Genomic DNA, 23,314 nt, shown 5'->3' with positions numbered 1-23,314 from the left:
TAATTCAGGACTGAGGAAGCTGGCTAAAATAACTGACAGTAAGTACTGCATTTCATTCCAGTTTGAACATACCAGTTTATCTCAATTCACCCTTGAAACTTCATTTAAGCAATAGAGAGCAAAGGTTTAACATAAATGAACATACGAAGACAAAAAGTACAGGAAAAGAGTAAAGAGCAGGGGAGAAAAGTCACTAAAAATTTTGGAAGATGCCAAGTATACAGACAATTGGTTATGGACAGATTTCACTTTTTTACTATTGCCAAATAAGAGTACAAAGTGGGGGTACAGCTGCAGGTGGGTAGGATTTGTAAGAAGAAAATCAAATCCATGTAATGATTCATATTGAGGGTCCAAGGAGAGGCTGAAAACAACAGTGGCTGAAAATCTGTATAAGACTACCTGTATCTGAGAATTCCTTCTCCAATCACTGAAGAAAGGTGCCTTCCTTTTTCTCTAGTGGCAGAAAATGGGAGGTATACTATTTGTAGATGTTATACAGGCTTGGCTGGACCAAGGGATGCTAGCATACTAAGGGTAGGGCTGAGACCTTATTAAGAAGAGAATTAAAGAAATTCTACATACTGATTAGGACCCCAGTTCCAACCAAGGAGTTCTTAGTGCTGAGTGCTATCTTTATAACACCTTCCACCACTACCCCCATTCTTGTTGAATTTTTCTGTGGAAAATAACATAGGCCCAAGAAAAGAGATTTACAAATACTAACTTTTGGTCCCCAAGCCAAATGTTGTTTTCTATTTCATTATCCTAAGGTGAGATCAACCACTCAATTAGTCCCACCCAAACATGCCATGCTTAATCAGCTTTTTAGTGTCTCATGAAAAAAAAACAAACAGCTGCACAGCATAACACATAAAAAGGAGAGTCTCTAAAATGAGGCTAGAGACCAAAGACAAAGAGGATAAAAGTATTAATAATTCTAAAGAAAAATGAAATGCTAGGATCAGAAGATAAAATTTTTAAAACCTAAAATTAATATCTTCAGAGATATAAAAAAAGACCAAGTCAATGTGATACAATAAAAAGATGAAGTCGCTGCCATTGATGGATAAAGGCCTAAATGTAAGGGCTAAAACTATAATACTCTTATAAGAAAACACAGGTGTAAACCTTCATGACCTTAGATTAGGCAATGATTTCTTAGGCATGATACCAAAAACATAAGCAACCAAAGGAAAAATAAATAAATTTCGGTTCATTAAAATTTTTTAAAAACTCTTGTACTTCAGAGTACACTGTCAATACATTTAAAAGACAAATCACATAATGGGAGAAAATATTTGTAAATCATATGTTTGATAAGGGTGTAGTATCCAGAATAACTATTCCAACTCAACAATAGAAAGATAAAAATCCATGTATAGAACAGTCTTATGGACTCTGTTGGAGAGGGAAAAGGTGGGAAGATTTGGGAGAATGGCATTGAAACACGTATAATATCATGTATGAAACGAGTTGCCAGTCCAGGTTCGATGCACGATACTGGATGCTTGGGGCTGGTGCACTGGGACGACCCAGAGGGATGGTATGGGGAGGGAGGAGGGAAGAGGGTTCAGGATGGGGAACACATGTATACCTGTGGTGGATTCATTTCGATATTTGGCAAAACTAATACGATATTGTAAAGTTTAAAAATAAAATTAAAAAATTTAAAAAAAATAATAAAAAAAATGTAAAAAGAATTTGAGTAGGTATTTCTCCAGGAAGATACTCAAATGGTCAAATAATCAAATGAAAAGATGCTCAACATAATTAGCTATCTGGGACATGCAAATCAAACCACAATGAGATATACTTCATACCATCCAGGATGGCTATAATCAAACAGAAAATAACAAGTGTTGGTGAGGAGAAACTGGAATCCTCCTACTCTATCACTGGGAATGAAAAATGGTACAGCTACCTTGGAAAGCAGTTTGGCAATTCCTTAAAAAGTTAAACAGTTGCTGTATGTATGACCTAGCAATTCTAATTCTAGGTATATACTTTGCTAAGTCACTTAAGTCGTGTCCAACTCTGTGTGACCCCAGAGACAGCAGCCCACCAGGCTCCCCCGTCCTTGGGATTCTCTAGGCGAGAACACTGGAGTGGGTTGCCATTTCCTTCTCCAGTGCATGAAAGTGAAAAGTGAAAGTGAAATCGCTCAGTTGTGTCCGACTCCTAGCGACCCCATGGACTGTAGCCTACCAGGCTCCTCCATCCATGGGATTTTCCAGGCAAGAGTACTGAAGTGTGGTGCATTGCCTTCTCCAAGGTATATACTCAAGAGGATCAAAACATATGTCCACAAAAAACTTGAACATGAATGTTCATAGAAGTGATATTCATAATAGCACTAATGTGGAAACAAACCCCACTGTCCATAAGCTGGTAAAATGTGGTACATCAATACAATGTTAATATAGATTATTTGGCCATAAAAAGGAATGAAATACCAATATATGCCACAACATGGAAACATTATGCAAATTGAGGGAAGACAGACCTAAATGGCTACATATTATATGATTCAATTTATATGAAATATCTAGAATAGAAGAATCCATAGAGACAAAAAGTTGATTAGCAGTTGAAGAGCAAGAGGGTACTGCTAATGGGTACCAGGCTTCTTTTCAGGGTGATGAAAATGTGAAAATGTTCTGCAGTTAGACTGGTTCCAAATAGGACAAGGAGTACATCAAGGCTGTATATTATCACCCTGATTATTTAACTTATATGCAGAGTACATCATGAGAAATGCTGGGCTGGAAGAAGCACAAGCTGGAATCAAGATTGCCAAGAGAAATATCAATAACCTCAGATATGCAGATGACACCACCCTTATGGCAGAAAGTGAAGAGGAACGAAAAAGCCTCTTGATTACAGTGAAAGAGGAAAGCGGAAAAAGCTCAACATTCAGAAAACGAAGATCATGGCATCTGGTCCCATCACTTCATGGCAAATAGATGGGGAAACAGTGGAAAGTGTCAGACTTTATTTTGGGGGGCTCCAAAATCACTGAAGATGGTGACTGAAGCCGTGAAATTAAAAGACGCTTACTGCTTGGAAGAAAAGTTATGACCAACCTAGATAGCATATTGAAAAGCAGAGACATTACTTTGCCAACAAAGGTCTGTCTAGTCAAGGCTATGGTTTTTCCAGTGATAATGTATGGATGTGAGAGTTGGACTATAAAGAAAGCTGAGCACAGAAGAATTTATGCTTTTGAACTGTGGTGTTGGAGAAGACTCTTGAGAGTCCCTTGGACTGCAAGGAGATCCAACCAGTCCATTCTGAAGGAGATCAGCCCTGGGTGTTCTTTGGAAGGAATGATGCTAAAGCTGAAACTCCAGTACTTTGGACACCTCATGTGAAGAGTTGACTCATTGGAAAAGACTGATGCTGGGAGGGATTGGGGGCAGGAGGAAAAGGGGATGACAGGGGATGAGATGGCTGGATGGCATCACCAACTCAATGGACTTGAGTTTGAGTGAACTCCGGGAGATGGTGATGGACAGGGAGGCCTGGCGTGCTGTGATTCATGGGGTCGCAAAGAGTCGGACAGGACTGAGTGACTGAACTGAACTGAACTGAATGATTGTATAAGACCTACAAGACCTTCTAGAACTAACACCAAGAAAAAGATGCCCTTTTCGTCATTGGGGACTGGAATGCAAAAGTAGGAAGTCCAGAGATACCTGGAGTAACAGGGAAGTTTGGCTTTGGAGTACAAAATGAAGCAGGGCAAAGGCTAACAGAGTTTTGCCAAGAGAATGCATTGATCATAGCAAACACCCTCTTCTAAAACACAAGAGATGACTCTACACATGGACATCACCAAGATGGTCAATACTGAAATCACACTGACTATATTCTTTGCAGCTGAAGATGGAGAAGCTCTATACAGTAAGCAAAAACAAGACTGAGAGCTGACTGTGGCTCAGATCATGAACTCCTTATTGCCAAATTCAGACTTAAATTGAACAAAGAAGGGAAAACCACTAGACCATTCAAGTATGACCTAAATCAAATCCCTTATGATTATACAGTGGAAGTGACAAATAACTTCAAGGGATTAGATCTCACAGACAGAGTACCTGAAGAACTATGGACGGAGGTTCGTGACACAGTACAGGAGGCAGTGATCAAGACCTCCCCAAGAAAAAGAAATGCAAAAAGGCAAAATGGTTGTCTGAGGATGCCTTACAAATAGCTTAGAAAAGAAGAGAAGTGAAAGGCAAAGGAGAAATGGAAAGATATACCCATCTGAATGCAGAGTTCCAAAGAATAGCAAGGAGAGATAAGACAGCCTTCCTAAGTGATCAATGCAAAGAAATAGAGGAAAATAATAGAATGGGAAAGACTAGAGATCTCTTCAAGAAAATAAGAGATACCAAGGAAACATTTCATGCAAAGATGGGCACAATAAAGGAATGGTATGGACCTAACAGAAGCAGAAGATATTAAGAAGAGGTGGCAAGAATACACAGAAGAGCTATACAAAAAGATCTTAATGACCCAGATAACGATGGTGTGATCACTAACCTACAGTCAGACATCCTAGAGTGTGAAGTCAAGTGGGCCTTAGGAAGCATCACTATAAACAAAGCTAGTGGAGGTTATGGAATTCCAGTTGAGAAATTTCAAATCCTGAAAAAGGATGCTGTGAAAGTGCTGCACTGAATATGCCAGCAAATTTGGAAAACTCCACAGTGGCTACAGGACTGGAAGAGGTCAGTTTTCATTCCAATCCCAAAGAAAGGCAGTGCCAAAAATGTTCCAACTACTTCACAGTTGCACTCAACTCACACACTAGCAAAGTAATGCTCAAAATTCTCCAAGCAAGGCTTCAACAGTATGTGAACTGAGAACTTCCAGATGTTCAAGCTGGATTTAGAGAAGGCAGATGGACCAGAAATCAAATTGCCAACATCCGTTGGATCATAGGAAAAGCAAGAGAGTTTCAGAAAAACATCTATTTCTGCTTTATTGACTATGCTAAAGCCTTTGACTGTGTGGATCACAGCAAACTCTGGAAAATTCTTAAAGAGATGGGAAAACCAGATCCCCTTTACTGCCTCCTGAGAAATCTGTGTGCAGGTTGAGAAACAACAGTTAGAATGGGACATGGAACAACAGACTAGCTCCACATTGGGAAAGGAGTATGTCAAGGCTGTATATTATCACCCTGCTTATTTAACTTATATGCAGAGTACATCATGTGAAATGCCAGGCTGGATGAACCACAAGCTGGATACCAGATTGCTGGGAGAAATATCAATAACCTCAGACATGCAGAGGATACCACCCATATGGCAGAAAGTGAAGAGGAACTAAAGAGCCTCTTGATAAAAGTGAAAGAGGAGAGTGAAAAACCTGGCTTATAACTCAGCATTCTAAAAACAAAGATCATTGCATCTGGTCCCATCATTTCATGGCAAATAGATGGGGAAATGATGGAAACCGTGACAGATTTTATTTTATTGGGCTCCAAAATCACTGAAGATGGTGACTGCAGCCATGAAATTATAAGATGCTTGCTCCTTGGAAGAAAAACTATGAGTAACCAACCTAGACAGCATATTTAAAAAGCAGAGACGTTACTTTGCCACCAAAGATCCGTCTAGTCAAAGCTATGGTTTTTCCAGTACTCCTCTATTGATGTAAGATTTGTACCATAAAGAAGACTGATCACCAAAGAATTGATGCTTTTGAACTGTGGTGTCAGAGAAGACTCTTGAGAGTCCCTTGGACTTCAAGGAGATCAAACCTGTCAATCCTAAAGGGAGTCAACCCTGAATAATCATTGGAAGGACTAATGCTGAAGCTCCAATACTTTGGCTGACTACCTTATGCAAAGAGCTGACTCACTGGAAAAGACCCTGATGCTGTGAAAAATTGAAGGCAAGAAGAGAAGGAGTGACAGAGGATGAGATTGTTGGATGGCATTACCAACTCAATGGGTATGAATTTGAGCAAGCTCTGGGAGATAGTGAAGGACAGAGAAGTCTTGAATGCTGCAGTCCTTAGCATTGCAAAGAGTCGGGCAGTCCTGAGTGACTGAACAAAAACAACAAAACTCAATCTGAAGGTTTAAAAAATAGGTTGAGATGCTTCTCAGAATGGCTGGTATCAAAAACTCTACAAACAATAAATGCTGGAGAAGGGGTGGAGAAAAGGGAACCCTCTTACACTGTTGGTGGAAACGGAAACTAGTACAGCCACTATGGAAAACAGTGTGGAGATTCCTTAAAAAACTGGAAATAGAACTGCCATATGACCCAGCAATCCCACTGCTGGGCATACACACTGAGGAAATCAGAATTGAAAGAGACACATGTACCCCAGTGTTCACTGCAGCAGTGTTTACAATAGCCAGGACGCAGAAGCAATGTAAATGTCCATCGGCAGACGAATGGATAAGAAAGCTGTGGTACATATACACAATGGAGTATTACTCAGCTATTAAAAAGAACACATTTGAATCAGTTCTAATGAGGTGGATGAAACTGAAGCCTATTATACAGAATAAAGTAAGTCAGAAAGAAAAATATCAATACAGTATATTAACACATATATATGGAATTTAGAAAGATGGTTACAATGACCCTATATGTGAGACAGCAAAAGAGACATAGATAAAAAAAACAGACTTTTGGACTCTGTGGGAGAAGGCAAGGGTGGGGTGATTTGAGAGAATAGCTTTGAAACATGTATATTACCATATGTGATATAGATCACCAGTCCACACTGGATGCATGAAACAGGGCACTCAAAGCCAGTGCACTGGGACAACCCTGAGGGATGGGATGGGGAAGCAGGTGGGAGGGGGGTTCAGGATGGGGCACACATGTACACCCGTGGCTGATTCATGTCAATGTATGGAAAAAACCACCACAATATTGTAAAGTAATTAGCTTTCAATTAAAATAAATAAATTTTAAAAAACTGAATAAAAATATAGGTTGAGAAAATTCTTAGAATCCAGGGAAATGAAGATAAAAGGCAGTAAATAGAGAAACGTTAAGAAAAATTGAATGTCAACCAAGGAGGTCACTATATAACTGAAAGGAGTTAGAGAACCAGTAAACAAGGACACTGAGTAAATAATTTTTTAAATTACACACACACACACACACACACACATCCCAAATCCTGTCCTAGTCTAAAGAATATATGTCACAAGATTGACAGATCTCACTGAAGAATTATCACAATAAATGACAAAATTCTTACACTATGACACTACATAGTTAAGAAATTCTATAAAAATGGAGGTAATATATAATGACCTAATTTCATTTTTAACAAGCTTTCTTAGCCTCAGTACGATTGGCCTTTGGGGGCCATATAATTCCTTATGTGCAGGGGGCTGTCCCATGCATTGCAGAATGTTTAGCAACATCCCTGGCCCAACTAGATGCCAGTAGCACCATCTCCACCAATTATGCCAATCAAAATGGTTCCATATATTATCAAATGTTGCTGGGTAGCAAAATTGCCCCAGCTGAGAACCAGGGATCTAGAAAAAATAGATCTTAGAAAAAAATAGGTAATGAAAATGTTGAATTCCTCAACACAGGAGATTAGAAAACAAAGGAATGCCTTCAAAATGCTAGCAGCAAATAATTCCTAACCTGTAATTCCACATTCACTGAAATCAGTAAATCATTTGATTTTACTGCATCTAAAATTTTCAGATGTTCAAGTTCTCAGTAAGTTTATCACCAAATGTTTTTCAGGAATGTAGGGAAATAAACCAATAAAGAGGAAGTCATAAAAATGCAGAAAATGAAATCAAACTCAGGAGAGACAGAAAAGTATTTCCTAGGACAAAAAGTATAGCACAAGTCCCAAACTGCCCAGCCACGGAGTAGGACTAGAGAACAAATAGTGTATAACTGAGCACAAGCCTGGGTGGATCCAGGATGGCTCCATGGGAAAAAATGGAACTGAGAGGTTTTTTTAAGCACTTAATATAATGAGGTGCTTTAGACTTTACAAAGTATGGGGATAACTTAAAAGTATATACCTAGAAAAGTAAGTAAAGTGGAAAGTGAGACAATCATAAACTTAAGAAAAATATCAGCAACATGAGGTTCAGGTATAAGTGATATTTATGTAATTATTTAAATACTACTTAAACAGATTATGACATTGTTATCAGAGAGGATGGGGTAGAAGTGTTCAAGTTTGTGTGTGTGCTCCTTAGAAGTAAATGGATAATATCTAAAACTTAAATTAAGAAAAAGGATTTTTTCAGCATATTATTTAGAAACATGGAAGTAAATACTATGGGGAAAAAAAACAGATAAAAGGCTCAGAAGTTATCATCTCTGGGCACTCAGACATGAGTACACTTGGAAAAATTGAAGCGTTGCATGACAAATTAAATATTTAAAACATAAAATGTCTAAACAATGATAAACATCATCTTTTAAAAACACATTGTATGGAGAAGGAAATGGCAACTCACTCCAGTATTCTTGCCTTGGACATGCCATGGACAAAGGAACCTGGTGGGCTATAGTCCAGTGGGGTCACAAAAGAGTGGGACATGACTTAGCAACTAAAACAACAACAAATTCCTTGACTTAGGTCCCTTACAGGGCTTGGGCAGCTTTCAACCTGCCATAAAAAATACCATAGACTGTGTGGATTAAGCAACAGAAGCTTATTTCTTACAGTTCTGGAGGCTGGAAGTCTGAGCTCTGGGTGTTAGCAGGTTAGATTCTGATGAGATCTTTCTTCCTGGCTTGCAGATGCCCACCTCAATGCGCCCTCACATGAGAGAAAGAGCAAGTTCTCTGGTGTCTCTTAGGAAGGCATTAATCTCATGAAGACCCCTGCCCTCCTGACGGTATCCAAACCTAATTATACCCCAAAGGCCCAGCTCCAATTTCCATTACTTTGAGGGCCAGGGCTTCAATGTATGATCTTGGGAAGACACAACTGAGTCCACAGCACTTGGAAAAAACACTAATTTTAAAAAATAAAAGTAAACAGAACCATATGATCCAGCAATCCCACTTCTGGTTATATATCCAAAGGAAACAAAATCAGAATCTCAAAGGGGAAAAAAACACATTGTAAATGTTATAAACATTGACAACTCTATATATTTGCTATCTTCTTAAGTTTATTTGCTCACTTATTTAGCTACATGCAGACTCCTACCTGTGTCTTAGTTGCAGCATGTGGAATGATGGGACGCCAGGATGAGGGATCTAGTTCCCTGGCTAGGGACTGAACCCAGAGTGCCTGCTTTGGGAGCCTGGAGACTTAGCCAGTGGGTCACCAGGGAAGTCCCTATTTGCTCACTCATAAGAGGGCAGTTAAGTGATGCTAATATTTTAATATGCATCACACTCTTGCTTGTTAACCTTGTAGGGCTTATTTATCTAAGCAGCAAGTTCTGTAGGTTCATATTATTTTGTTTTTATTCAAGTAAAATCTGATAGTTTTAATTATAAAGATAGGAATTTATTACAGATCCATTTTATATTATTTTCATCTACTATAAGCATCATGGAAATGTTTTAGGATGATGTTGAAAATTATTTGAGTGGGAGAATGTTATGCTTTCCTTTTTATTCTTATTAAATGTTAAAATATGTTATTTTAAAAGAATCATTTTCATACTAAAAGCCATTTATTATGAAAAAGAAACCATAACTCTACCAACTTTTTTCTACTTAACTGGGATTATATCCTTTAAAATTATAGTAGATGGTCTAATTAAACGATACCAATTTTGAAAGAAAATACTCAGAAAGCATTCAGATAAAATATTAGTTCATTTGAGGAAAGACATAGTGTTCTTGAAACAACAGTACAGAACTCCAGCAGTTTACAAGGTCACAAAATTTTTCGCATAAGTGAAAAATTTTAAAACTAAAAGCCATCATTTACAAGTGAGACATGCAATAATAATCGTAAAACACAATTCTCTTAGTTATAACAAGTTATCAACGAACAAGCTCAACTATCAGGAACCTGAAAACACTTATGACTTAGAAAAATCTGATCCTCCAAAACTTGAGAAACACCATTTCTCTGCTAAATGTTTGATCTCCCATGCAAAATGTTAAGGGCTTATAAAAATCGACAGAAGAGCAACAATAAAAACCACCTAGAGATTCGGAATGTAAAACACTTCAAACTATAAATAGGACAACACTTAATGAACGTGTGAATATGTAAGCTCATGTTAGTGAAAGAGTTGGAAATTAATATATTAGTGAATATGATCATTGATCATCTCTTGTCAAGTGAGATTCCTAATTGAACCCCAAACGATTTATAAAGTTAGCATTTTCCGCGGTGTCCATACCAGCTCCTTCACTCATGAGGCTGGGGACAATAGGTTTGAGAAACTTGAATTCGCCGGACCCAGTACCTCCCATCAGACACACCTCGTACTGGTAGCTCTGGGACAGGGTCCCCGTGCCGCTGACGTCCACCAGGTGGCCCGGGAAGTGGCCCTCGGCCACCGGGCAGCGACCCGCCGAGGCCGCCCCGCCCCTCCTGCACAGCCGCACCGCCACGAACACCAGCACCGAGAAGAGGAAGAGCGACGACACCGACGCCAAGGCCACCACCAGGTAGACGGTGAGCGGGTCGGCCGGCGCCGCGGCCGCCGCTTCCGCTTCCGGGGCCGGCAGGTAGGGCTGCGAGAAGCCGTCCACCAGCAGCACGTGCAGCGTGACGCTGGCCGACAGCGGCGGCTCGCCGTTGTCCTTGACCAGCACCACCAGCCGCTGCTTGGGCGCGTCGCGCTCGCTCAGCAGCCGCGCCGTGCGCACCTCGCCGTTGTGCGCCCACACGCCGAACAGCCCGGGCTCCGTGGCCTTGAGCAGCTGGTACGACAGCCAGGCGTTCTGGCCCGCGTCGCCGTCCACCGCCACCACCTTGGTCACCAGGTAGCCCGGCTCGGCCGCCCTGGGCACCAGCTCGGTGCAGGGCGCCGAGGCGTTCTGCAGCGGGTAGAGCACGAAGGGCGCGTTGTCGTTGGCGTCCGCCACGAGCACGCGCACCAGCGCCTGGCTGCTGAGCGCAGGCGAGCCGCGGTCGGTGGCGCCCACGCGGAACTCGAAGGCTCTTAGGGCCTCGTAGTCCAGGGACGTGAGGGCGAAGAGGTGGCCGTTGTCGGGGTTGATGGACACGAGGGAGGCGAGGGGCACGAGCGGGTCGGGGGGCGGCAGCAGCGAGTAGGTGACCTGGGCGTTGGCGCCCGCGTCTGTGTCTGTGGCGCTGACGCTGCCGATGTGCAGGGCGGGGCTGTTGTTCTCGCGGACCCACAGGGTGTAGGAGGTCTGGGTGAAGGCGGGGGCGTTGTCGTTGACGTCGGACACCAGCACGGTTATGTTGTGCTCGGTTTTCAGTCTTGGGGTTCCCATGTCAGTGACCGTGATGGTGATGTTGTACTCGGCTTTTTCTTCTCTGTCCAGTGCGCCTTCTGTTACCAAGGTGTAAAAATTTTCTATCGTGAGCTTCAGTAGGAAAGGGAGATGGTTTTGGATGGAACACATCATTTTTCCATTGTTACCAGAGTCTGAATCTGAAATTCCAAAAACAGCGACCACAGTGTCAGGGGTGTTTTCTGGGATATCATTAATGAGTAGTGATATGGTCAATTCAGGGGCGTTGTCGTTTACATCCATTACTTCTATGGCTACAGTGCATTTTCCTGAAAGACCGCCGCCATCTGAGGCCTCAATTTCCATATGGTAAGATCTAATTTCCTCAAAATCCAACTTTTTTTTTAATCGTATATCCCCTGTGGCTGTGTTTACTTCGAAGGCCTGAATGACTTGATTTGAGGATTGGAAAAATGAGTAGGAGAGCTCGCCATGGATCCCAGCATCCAAATCTCTAGCGGAAACAGTGATGACAAGGGAGCCTATAGGGCTGTTTTCTGGGACCTGCACCTGGTAGAGCTGCTGAGCAAATTCAGGGGCGTTGTCATTTATGTCCAGGACTATGATGAGGACCTGGGAAGTCCCGGTCTTGGGCGGTGACCCACCATCCATCGCTGTGAGGGTTAATCTGAGCTCGGGCTGCTCCTCACGGTCCAGCTCTTGGTCCAGCACCAGCTCCGGGTATTTTCTGCCATCGCTGTGATTTCGAGTAAAAAGGTGGAAATGGAAGTTGGAGCTAATTGTGTAGTTCTGTACTGTATTACTACCAACGTCTAAATCTTGAGCTATTTTCAAAGGATATGCAGACCCTGGATGGCTGCTTTCTGATATTTTCAGGAGGATTTCATTTTCCAAGAATTCTGGGGCATGGTCATTTACATCTTGAATCTGTAATTCACCTTGAATAAACTGCACCGGGTTTTTCAGTAACACCTGGAAATGCAGTATACATGGATCCGTGTCACCGCACAAATCTTCTCGGTCCAGTTTTTCTTTTAGTATCAAATTCCCACTCTTCTGCTCGATCTGCAAATGCTGTTTATTCCCTTTGAAAAGAATCCGGGCGCCCCGAGAAACCAGCTCCCCTAAGCCCAACCCCAGATCTTTTGCTAGGTTGGCTACAAATGAGCCGCTGTCCCTCTCTTCTAGAACTGAATACTTAATGATCTGACCGCCCGCCTCCCACAATAATAATAGAATAATAATAGCGGTCACTTGCCTTTTCTGAGTCATTTTGGGTAGCGGTGTCTCCATCGTTCCTGAGTGCAAAAGATGCAGTATTTAATCATAAAGTAATTGTTTTGCACCAGATCTGCTATCTTGGTTCGGTAATTTTGAGTTACTTCTTGTCATGGACTGACAAGGGGATAGCTGCCTCTCTGAAACCTATCCCCAGCTGTGTAAATATTTCCTTTGTGAGCTACCAGAAACAGATCGGCTTTTATGGAGTCTAGGACTCTGCAGACTGTTTTTTTTTTCACTCTCTTAGCCTGCAGCGCCACCAAGCGTTCTTCTTTACAACTTCAGGGAGTTTTCATTTCAAAGCATGATATAATACCAAAATTGCAGTGAACACACTGTGGGTCATAAAATGTTATTAATTCCTTTCCTCCGCCCCTGTAATGCAGTCTTGTCCAGGTAGGTAACAGTAGTTTTGAGAGAAAAATAAGTTATTTATCTAAATCTACATTCATTTTCCCTTTAAAGGTACAAGTTTGGTATGCAAAACTCAGCTCAAGACAAATTTATTTTTCATTTAATAAGTATTTCTCTGTGCAGGAATTATTAAAGCTTCTCGGGATAAAACTGTAAATTAAGCACAAAAATTCTTGCTCTTGCGAAGCTTACATTCTATTACAAAGTTACTAATTTGTTCTATGGTGTTAGAAGAAGTTATACATTTTAAAATCCAGTTTTTACTCCCCCCAAAATTGCAGTGTGCCTGGAACTTCTGGGAAAATGTGACTTTTCAGTCTCTGGGATACACAGACTTTGGACCTTTTTTTCCTTCATAAGTTCACTGTGTACATAGCCCAGTGAGAGGAAATGACTATTTGTTTTATTAGAAACCAATTGTAAGTTCTCAACTCAGGCAATGTCTTTCTGCAAACAAGAAGAAGGCAATAAAGCCAAGGAACTCAAAGTATATCTTTCTAGGGAAAGGTTTTGACCTGTCAGCATTAAATAGGGCCCACACCCCTGTATGTTTTATACCCTCTGGGACTATGCAGATGGGTATACTGAAAAAATCCACTATACCAACTAAAGTCATGTGGTTGGAGTGAGAACAGTAGAAGCAGCAACTCCCCCAGAGAAGAATGGAGGAGGAGAGGGTAAATATCTGGTGTAAGTTTCCCCTACACTCACTAATTGGTAATCATCTATGACAAAAGAGCCATGATAGTTCACTTATCTGAACACAGAACACAGCCAAATATAATTTAGTTAAGCCCAGTTGCATTAAGAATAAAAAGAAAATACTCATTTGTCACTCTAGAATAAATTGCCTGACTTTGATGGGAAGTTGAAAAGAGGGACTTCTCATAATATACTACAAACATAACCAAACCAAATATGGGTTAAATTGTGAAAGTAAATTATTTTGTGGCTAACAAAGGTAAATGGTGCATATACATCAGCGAAAGAGAAAAATCTGACTAGTAACCTGCTACTAGTAACTAACTTAGGTCTTGGGAGGGAACACACCTATAGAAGCTTGAGAAATAGGCACAGGAGCTTGAAAAAATATAATCTGGATTTTCCTAAAAATACTTTTGAACTTTCAAATTGTTAGACAAAGACAAGGAGATGAAATGTACTCTGAAGCACTTTATATTCTGTAATAGAGTTTAGGGTGAATGAAGGTGTTTTCTGTTTAGAAGGCAAATAAAAGGGTGATATTTAATAACTTTATTTACTGGCAAGGATGCTATATTGTAGTGAGAATATTAGGATTACTTATTCCTTGAAGGTTATTTTAAAAATTCACGATTGGACTGTTAATAACAGTCCAATACAACAGTTAATAACTGTTAATAGCAAATATTTATTAAGCATTAATAATTGTTTTTTAAATTATCATCATATACTTACATGAAATTCAAAAACTGTAATTTAATGTGTTGACACTTTCCTGAAGTCTGTATTGATAGAAAATGTGTATGTACTATTGTGATATATTGAAATGCACATAAATGTGACTAGCTATTTAGTATTTAGCCATCTTTAGTATCTGTTTTTAGTTTTTCACACTATAGGAGTTACCCCAAAAGGAGACTTACATTGGTGGGTTAAAAAACTATCAAACATATTTTAAACATGTCCCTACATGTCACTTGTGATGTCAGCTGTCACTACTAGTTAGAGATGCAATCTTGAGGACTTTGGAATATAAAATTTATAAAAAGGATAGATGATTAAAATGTTTTAAAATTATGCAAATAAAATTTTAGTGTTCCCTGGTGGCTCTGTGGTAAAGAATCTGCCTGTTAATGCAGGAGACTCAAGTTTGATTCCCGGGTCAGGAAGATTCCTTGAGAAAGAAATGGCAACCCACTCCAGTATTCTTGCCTGGTAAATCCCATGGACAGAGGAGCCTGGTGGGCTACCGTCCATGGGTTGCAAGGAGTCAGACATGACTTAGCAGCTAAACAGTAAAATAAAATTTTACTTTTCATTCAGATTGTCAATATAGTGGAGACTAATATTTAAATGCTTTTGAACTGTGGTGTTGGAGAAGACTCTTGAGAGTCCCTTGGAGTGCAAGAAGATCCAACCAGTCCATTCTAAAGATCAGTCCTGGGTGTTCATTGGAAGGACTGACGCTAAAGCTTAAACTCCAATACTTTGGCCACCTCATGAGAAGAGTTGGCTCACTGGAAAAGACTGATGCTGGGAGGGAGTAGGGGCAGGAGAAGAAGGGGATGACAGAGGATGAGATGGCTGGATGGCATCACCGACTCGATGGACATGAGTTTGAGTAAACTCCGGGAGTTGGTGACGGACAGGGAGGCCTGGTGTGCTGCGATTCATGGGGTCGCAAAGAGTCGGACACGACTGATCGACTGAACTGAACTAAACTGAACTGAATATTTAAAAAACCATAAAGTTAACGCATGAAAAATACAGTGAATACCCAGTGTCTGACTCTTTAAAATTTCACAATGAGGAGCAGTAGTAAAACAATCGTGAAACGGACCATCAATAATATGCATCGATAACATGTATCTTTAAGTTAAAATAGATTACCAAACTTATTAAGTAGGGCTTAATAACAGAATAATCCAATACTTAATTGAATAGGAAACTACTCCGAACGGTGGAGTTTTCCTTGATTTCCCTCACAGTGCCCTGGAGAGGGAAGGTGGGGAGAATTGGCTTCAGACACTTGAATTCCCCAGTCCCAGTACTTCCCGTCAGACCCACCTCGTACTGGTAGCTCTGGGACAGGGTCCCCATGCCGCTGACGTCCACCAGGTGGCCCGGGAAGTGGCCCTCGGCCACCGGGCAGCGACCCGCCGAGGCCGCCCCGCCCCTCCTGCACAGCCGCACCGCCACGAACACCAGCACCGAGAAGAGGAAGAGCGACGACACCGACGCCAAGGCCACCACCAGGTAGACGGTGAGCGGGTCGGCGGGCACTGCGGCCGCCGCTTCCGCTTCCGGGGCCGGCAGGTAGGGCTGCGAGAAGCCGTCCACCAGCAGCACGTGCAGCGTGACGCTGGCCGACAGCGGCGGCTCGCCGTTGTCCTTGACCAGCACCACCAGCCGCTGCTTGGGCGCGTCGCGCTCGCTCAGCAGCCGCGCCGTGCGCACCTCGCCGTTGTGCGCCCACACGCCGAACAGCCCGGGCTCCGTGGCCTTGAGCAGCTGGTACGACAGCCAGGCGTTCTGGCCCGCGTCGCCGTCCACCGCCACCACCTTGGTCACCAGGTAGCCCGGCTCGGCCGCCCTGGGCACCAGCTCGGTGCAGGGCGCCGAGGCGTTCTGCAGCGGGTAGAGCACGAAGGGCGTGTTGTCGTTGGCGTCCGCCACGAGCACGCGCACCAGCGCCTGGCTGCTGAGCGCAGGCGAGCCGCGGTCGGTGGCGCCCACGTGGAACTCGAAGGCTCTTAGGGCCTCGTAGTCCAGGGACGTGAGGGCGAAGAGGTGGCCGTTGTCGGGGTTGATGGACACGAGGGAGGCGAGGGGCAAGAGCGGGTCGGGGGGCGGCAGCAGCGAGTAGGTGACCTGGGCGTTGGCGCCCGCGTCTGTGTCTGTGGCGCTGACGCTGCCGATGTGCAGGGCGGGGCTGTTGTTCTCGCGGACCCACAGGGTGTAGGAGGTCTGGGTGAAAGCGGGGGCGTTGTCGTTGACGTCGGACACCAGCACTGTTATGTTGTGCTCGGTTTTCAGTCTTGGGGTTCCCATGTCAGTGACCGTGATGGTGATGTTGTACCCGGCTCTTTCCTCTCTGTCTAGCGGTCTCTCTGTCACCAGACTGTAAAAGTTTTTGAACGTAGGTTTCAAGAGAAAGGGGAGATCATTCTGAATGGTGGAAACCATCTTACCGTTTTCCCCGGAATCTGGATCAGAAACACTGAAAACAGCTACCACAGTCTCTGGGGAGTTTTCTGGGACAGAGCTGATGAGTCTCGACATAGTCAGTTCGGGGGCGTTGTCGTTCACATCCACCACCTCTATAGCTACAGTGCATTTTCCTGAAAGGCCCCCGCCGTCTGTGGCTGCAATCTCCACGTTATAAAACCGAGTTGCCTCGAAATCCAATGCCCTTTTCAGACTAATTTCTCCTGTTATTTCGTCTATTACAAATGGTTGAGTAACTTCATCTCCTTGGAATAGAGCATAGGCTACTTTCCCATATGTTCCTGCATCTAAATCTCGGGCAGAGACAGCGACAACTAAGGAGTTTAGGGGGCTGTTCTCTGGAATCTGGACCTCATAGACGGACTGTAAAAATTCTGGGGCATTGTCATTAATGTCCACGACTTCGATGCGGACTGTAGTGGTCCCAGACCTGGGCGGAGCCCCCCCATCCAGCGCGGTGAGGGTTAAACTGAGCTCAGGCTGTTTCTCCCGATCCAGTGCTTTGTCCAGCACCAGCTCTGGGTATTTTCTGCCATCTCCACGATGATGAGTGACAACATGAAAATGGGAGTTGGGGCTGATTGTGTAGTTTTGAACCGTGTTGTTACCTATGTCAAAGTCCTGAGCTATTTTCAAAGGAAACACAGTCCCTGTCTGGACGCTCTCGGGGATTTTTAGGAGCATTTCTCTCTCTAGGAACTCTGGGGAATGGTCATTTATATCTGTGAGCTGTAGATCAGCTTGAATAATCTGTACCGGGTTTTCCAGTAATAGTTGGAAATGCAGTATACAGGGATCTGTTGCCCGGCACAACACTTCCCGGTCTAGTTTTTCATATAGAAGTAAATTCCCGGTCGTTATATCCAGCTGCAAGAGCTGTTTGTTTCCTTTGTAATGGATTCGCGCGCCCCGCGTGGCTAGTTCCCCCACCCTGAGATCCAGGTCTTTTGCCAGGTTGGCCACAAGAGACCCACTTTCTGTTTCTTCTGGCATGGAATACCTAATTTCTTCAGAGCCAGTCTCCCACAAAAACAACAATATAGCAAGAAAGATAACTTGCCTTTTTTGTAGCGTTTTTGCTGGCGCAGTCTCCATTGTCCAGATCCGGTGCAAGAAGGTAATTTCTTCAACTCGATATACAACCAATCCAGATGAGTTCGTTAAATAAAATGGAATTTGATCTGATTGACTTGCACTAGGACGATGCCCTTCTCAGAGATCTCTGCCCCTACATCCTATGTAAATTGCTTCCTTCTTTTAGAAAGCACTCGGGGTTGTGATTCCCACTTTAACAGCTTCTGGGACAGTCACAGATCCCTTCATTCATACTCCTAGCTTGCAGCGCCACCAGGCGTCATTATTTACTATTGCATATAGTATTGGCCATTTCATTCCAAGCTTTAACTTGGTATGTATCAGTTTCCTTTTAAGTCAGAAATGCTCCCGATTGATTCTGTATTTCCAGTTTTTAGTTACTGGAAGTTCTGAATAAGCATTTGCTAAGTTAACTTCCAGTTAAAGAATACTTTTCAGAACAAACTAAAATGATGTATCAGTATTCCTCATAAAACACCTTTTGAGTACTCAAACTTTCTCTTGTGGGATTCTTATTTGATTATATTCAAGAAATTAGTAATAATGGTAAGCTTACAATTTTTCAAAATGGTTTTATTTTAAATATACATCAGAAAAGGGAAAAAATCATGTGTGTACAACTCAATAACTTTTCAGGAAGTGAACACACTGGTAAGCAGAACCTAAATTAAAACTAAAATGTTACCAAAACCCTAGAAGCCCTCTCCTGTCATTATCTGGTCACTAAAGGTAAAACTCTTCTGATTTCTATTATTATAGTGTGGGGTGGTTTTTTTTTCTGTTCTTGTTTTTAAGCTTTCACACAAATGGAGTTATACAATATTACTCATATGTTTGTAAAGTCCACCCCTTCTATACTGTTCTAACTTATCTCATTGCTTTGTGTTACTCTATTGTACAATGATTTGTTTTTCTATTCTCCAGTGGATGGACATTGGTATTTTCCAGTTAAGGAATATTTTGAGTACTGCTGCTATCAATATTTTTGCTGTCTTTGTGTGCACTTATATTGTGAAGAGTGAGAGCTCCAGTTTCTCCAAATCCTTGTCATCATTTGATATTGTCTTTTAACCATTTTGGTCAGTGTGTGGTGATGTCATGTTGTAACTTTAATTAGGATTCCCCTGAAGATTAATTAAGTGAGTCCATTTTCACTTGTTTATTTTTATTAGAGTACATTCTTGTGAAGTACCTGTTTCTTGTCTACTGTTCTTGTTAGGGCATTTGCCTTTTTTTTTTTTCTTACGGATCTTTAGAAGTTCCTTATATATTCTGGATTTAAGTACTTTTTCAGACGTATGTATTGCAGGTATCTTCTCTGATTCTATTGCTTGCACTTTAAGTCTCAAGATATCTCTGAAGAACAAAACCTTTAAATTTTAATTTAGTCTACCTAATTTTCAATATTTTTCATTTATGGTTTGAATTTTTTTGTATTCTCTTTAATTCTTTGCATACAGCAAAGTGATGAAAATACTGCTGTGTGGTGTTTTCAAAAAGTCAATTACTTTTTACATTTATAGCTATAATTCTCATGAAATTAACTTTTTAATAGGAATGAGGTTAGGCTCAGATTATTTTTTCATAAAAATATCCAAATGTCTTTGCACCATCTACTGAAAAAAGTTCCATTCTCCACTATTTCTGAGTTGTCATTTTTTTTCATAAATCAGATGACCATAGTTATGTTCAAGGCCCCTCTTTTTTTCAATTTTTCTCCTTGTTTATCCTGCAATACCAAATTATCTTAATTTCTATACTTTGTAATAGGTTTTATTATCTGATAATTAAGTCCTTTAGTTTTATTCTTTTTTTTCAAGATTGCTTTGGTTAGTATTGTCTATTTCCATATAAATTTTAGATTCAGCTTGTCAGTTTTACAAAGAAATCTGCTGAAGTTTTTTCTAGGATTTTACTGCATCAGTAGATTGATTGAAGAGAACTGGCATATTCCCAACATTGAATCCTCCAACTGGAATGTCCCTGAATTTGACAAGTATTCTGCCAGGGGAACTGGCCTCCAATTTGCCATAGGCATATGAAGTTACTCTATCCCTGGCAGGAGCAGAAGCCTTTTGTCTGTCCTTAAATGAAGTCACTCCGTAGGGTCCGTCTCATTGCGACCCCATGGACTGTATGTAGCCTGCCAGGCTCCTCCATCCATGGGATTTTCCAGGCAAGAATACTGGAGTGGGTTGCCATTTCCTTCTCCAAGGGATCTTCTGGACCCAGGAATCAAACCTGGGTTTCCTGGCACTGTTCTTAGGCTTTTGCAAATTTCCTCAGGGCAAACTGTAGGAGTCAGTTCAGAGCTCTCTCAAGAAGTTTCCTTTTCAGGAAGCTTACTTAGACCCTTCAGTTCTTTGAATATGATCTACTGTTTCTTCAAACTAGTAATTTCTGAATTTTAACCAAGCTTTATAGTTGTTTGAAAGTGAAAGAAGAAAAAAAAAGTTGTTTTCTGCTGTTAAATAATCCTTCTAACTTGAAACAGAATACAACCAAATATATGCAAAACTTAAAATCTGAGACTACTTAAAATCTGTATTCTGTAACTTTTGGCCATAAGGAAGAGGAGTTCTGAAAGTGATGTGGGCCACGTTGACTTAAGTAGAATTTATGTCTGAAAGTGATGTGGGCCATGTTGACTTAAGTAGAATTTATGTCACTAAAACAACACACTGTGTGTGCTAGGTCACTTCAGTCATGTCAGACTTTTTGCGACCCTGTGCACTGTAGCCCACCAGGCTCCTCTGTCCATGGGATTCTCCAGGCAAGAATACTGGAGTGGGTTGCCATTCCCTTCTCCAGGGGATCTTCATGATCCAGGGATTGAACTTGCATCTTCTGCATTGGCAGGTGAATCTTTACCACTATTGCCACCTTGGAAGCCCTAAACACACTTTATGCTGTGCCTAAAAAATGATGAAAGAGGAAATGTTAAAAATGAACATATATAATACATTTGAGAAAGTGATTGAAATGGGTATTATTATCCAGATATTTGGCTCCTTTTTATTTTATTTTATTTTGCAACAATAGAAATGGCCTGTTTTTCATGATGTATTCATTTTGTGGAAGTTACCTGGATATTTACTACTAAATTCTAATTGAATTTTAAAGTGTTGATGAGGTCTACACCAAAGTCTGCTAGTGATCTCCAGCTAGTAAGTAATGATCCATACTTTATGAATACACACAGTAATTTATAAATTAATACACTCATTTATAAATTAATACACAAAGTAATTTTAAAAACATATATAAAGTTAATAAAGGTGGGTTCTCAGTGTTTATTTGCTTAGACTCATTTAGGTAATTATACAAATTTGACTTTCCTGGCATAAACAAAAACATGAACTTTTTTCATAATGTTGAGATATAGTGGTGAGATATAGAGGTGAAATAGATATAGTGGTGAAAACTTCAATCAGATTTCTTGTCATCATACATTAAACTATTTCATTTAAATATCTAACAGTAAATGGAGGCATCATTAAAGTTAAATACAATATTTATGTCATTTGTTTAATTGTGTTCTTATCACTTTCTAATTTCAAGTATTAGATTGGATGAAGGTAAAAAGGTATGTTCAATGATAACTTTAAGTAGTTTTCATTTTTTATTTCATTACATCCTTAGAAAAAATATAATTAAGGAAAGATGCAAATAATTAAATTCCTGTAGAGTGATACTTGAGACTTATAAAGCAAACTCTTTAATAGATGTAAGTGGCTTTATAGTTATATCCCTATAACTTTAGTTGGAAATAGCTTCCTTGGTTTAATGAACACAATATAAAGCAATTGCAATGCCAGGTGAGTTTATTTCTTATGTTGTCTTAAAGGAAAAAAAAAAAGCTTATTTCTTAATAATGAAAGTTTAGCATAATTGAAAAAACTACTTTGCAAAATGTCTGAAAGCTACATAGAAGAACAAAAGATAACTTGGACATAAAAAATATGTCACTGTTTTGTTGATAAAGACTGTCCATGTCTGCAGAATACCAAAGTGAAAATCTATTATCACTCAATAACCAGACTAGAACAGAATAACCAAAACTCAAAAGAAATTCTTACTCTTTTGAAGGTGCAGAGAAACTTCAGGGAAACCAAGAAAAACAAATACATTAAACTACATTTGAACTTGTAGTTATAGGGCAAAAGGAAGGACAAGGCAGTATATGATGCCCTCTACCTCTTTAGTCCTTTGAAATGACTTAGGGTGTATTTAAGGTTCTGTGTTTTAAAAAATAATTTAAAAAGTAGTGACTTAGTTTTATTTAGTGAAGTAATGCCAAATTGTATCAGATTTTTCTTTTTAATTATTAGAATAATTTTTATGTTAATGTGAGTATGTAGCAATTGCAATGTGCTAGGTTAAGTAGCAGACAAATAAGAGAGAGAAATCTCTAGCGTATTGGTGCTTACAATGGGATATGGTCAAAATTGTAGTGTATTACTACTTTAATAAAGTGCATGTTTATGTACAGTTTTGGAGAAACAAGTATGCTAAGATATGCTCATGGCTATTCAGGGGCCATAGCTTTGTAGAATAATCAGCAAGAACGGTCTAGGTAGGTACAAAGAATTTCAAACACTAGCTTGCAAATAGAAAGCTGTATGATAAGGAAAAGCACCAAAAATATACAGAAATGCATGATTACACAGGAGCTTTAAAATGTTTCATTGAAAAGACATAAACTAAGAAGTTGATTTAAATATTAATAGAATTTCTTTTTATACTAGAGTAATTTTTAGTTATGGAAAGATTAATCATCAAGAGAAGGTCAAATATGGAGAAAATACATATTCAATATCCAGTACAACTAAAAATGCTAAATCTAGCACAGAAACATGCATATATATATATATATGTATGTATATTTGTGTGTGTTAATCACTCAGTCGTGTCCGACTCTTTATGATCCCATGAACTGTAGCCTGCCGGGTTCCTCTGTCCATGGAATTCTCCAGGCCAGAATACAGGAGTGGGTTGTCATTTCCTTCCCCAGGGGATCTTCACGACCCAGGGATCGAACCTGGATCTCCAACATTGCGGGCAGATTCTTTACCACTGAGCCACCAGGGAAGCCCTATATATATATTTGTACAACAGTACAACTTCTTAAGAGAAAGGTATTGCAATGGGAATTAGGTTTGCCAAAATTAAGGAGAGGCTCACTTAACCAAATATGACATTTAACTGAATAC

At 40.7% G+C, this 23,314-nt stretch overlaps 3 protein-coding genes across 4 annotated transcripts in view; all 3 read right to left on the bottom strand.

Moving 5' to 3' along the window:
• The window catches only part of LOC109562123 (protocadherin beta-4), a 149,114-nt gene that overhangs the window by 96,415 nt on the left and 29,385 nt on the right, over positions 1 to 23,314 (bottom strand). The gene's annotated exons all lie outside the window — the stretch shown is intronic.
• LOC139176080 (protocadherin beta-17-like) overlaps positions 1 to 23,314 on the bottom strand; it is a 31,869-nt gene that overhangs the window by 5,979 nt on the left and 2,576 nt on the right. Inside the window, exon 2 of one of the 2 annotated variants that reach the window (XM_070792066.1) lies at positions 10,416 to 12,679. In XM_070792066.1, the coding sequence (XP_070648167.1) occupies positions 10,416 to 12,679 (2,264 nt within the window). Of the gene's footprint in view, positions 1 to 1,661; positions 12,680 to 23,314 lie in introns of those variants that run through there. The other variant, XM_070792065.1, reaches the window with a different exon arrangement.
• LOC139176070 (protocadherin beta-5-like) lies at positions 12,678 to 23,297 on the bottom strand. The gene has a single exon (XM_070792087.1). The coding sequence runs from the start codon at positions 18,099 to 18,101 to the stop codon at positions 15,711 to 15,713; it is 2,391 nt and encodes a 796-aa protein (XP_070648188.1). The 5' UTR covers positions 18,102 to 23,297; the 3' UTR covers positions 12,678 to 15,710.

Source organism: Bos indicus, chromosome 7 (assembly GCF_029378745.1).
Source record: "Bos indicus isolate NIAB-ARS_2022 breed Sahiwal x Tharparkar chromosome 7, NIAB-ARS_B.indTharparkar_mat_pri_1.0, whole genome shotgun sequence".
In the NCBI taxonomy this organism is placed as follows: Eukaryota; Metazoa; Chordata; class Mammalia; order Artiodactyla; family Bovidae; genus Bos; species Bos indicus.
This window is presented reverse-complemented; position numbering and strand designations above follow the sequence as displayed.

Bases quoted from the DNA above. Each gene is read 5' to 3' on its own strand.
- LOC139176070 (XM_070792087.1), bottom strand. From the start codon at position 18,101: ATGGAGACTGCGCCAGCAAAAACGCTACAAAAAAGGCAAGTTATCTTT.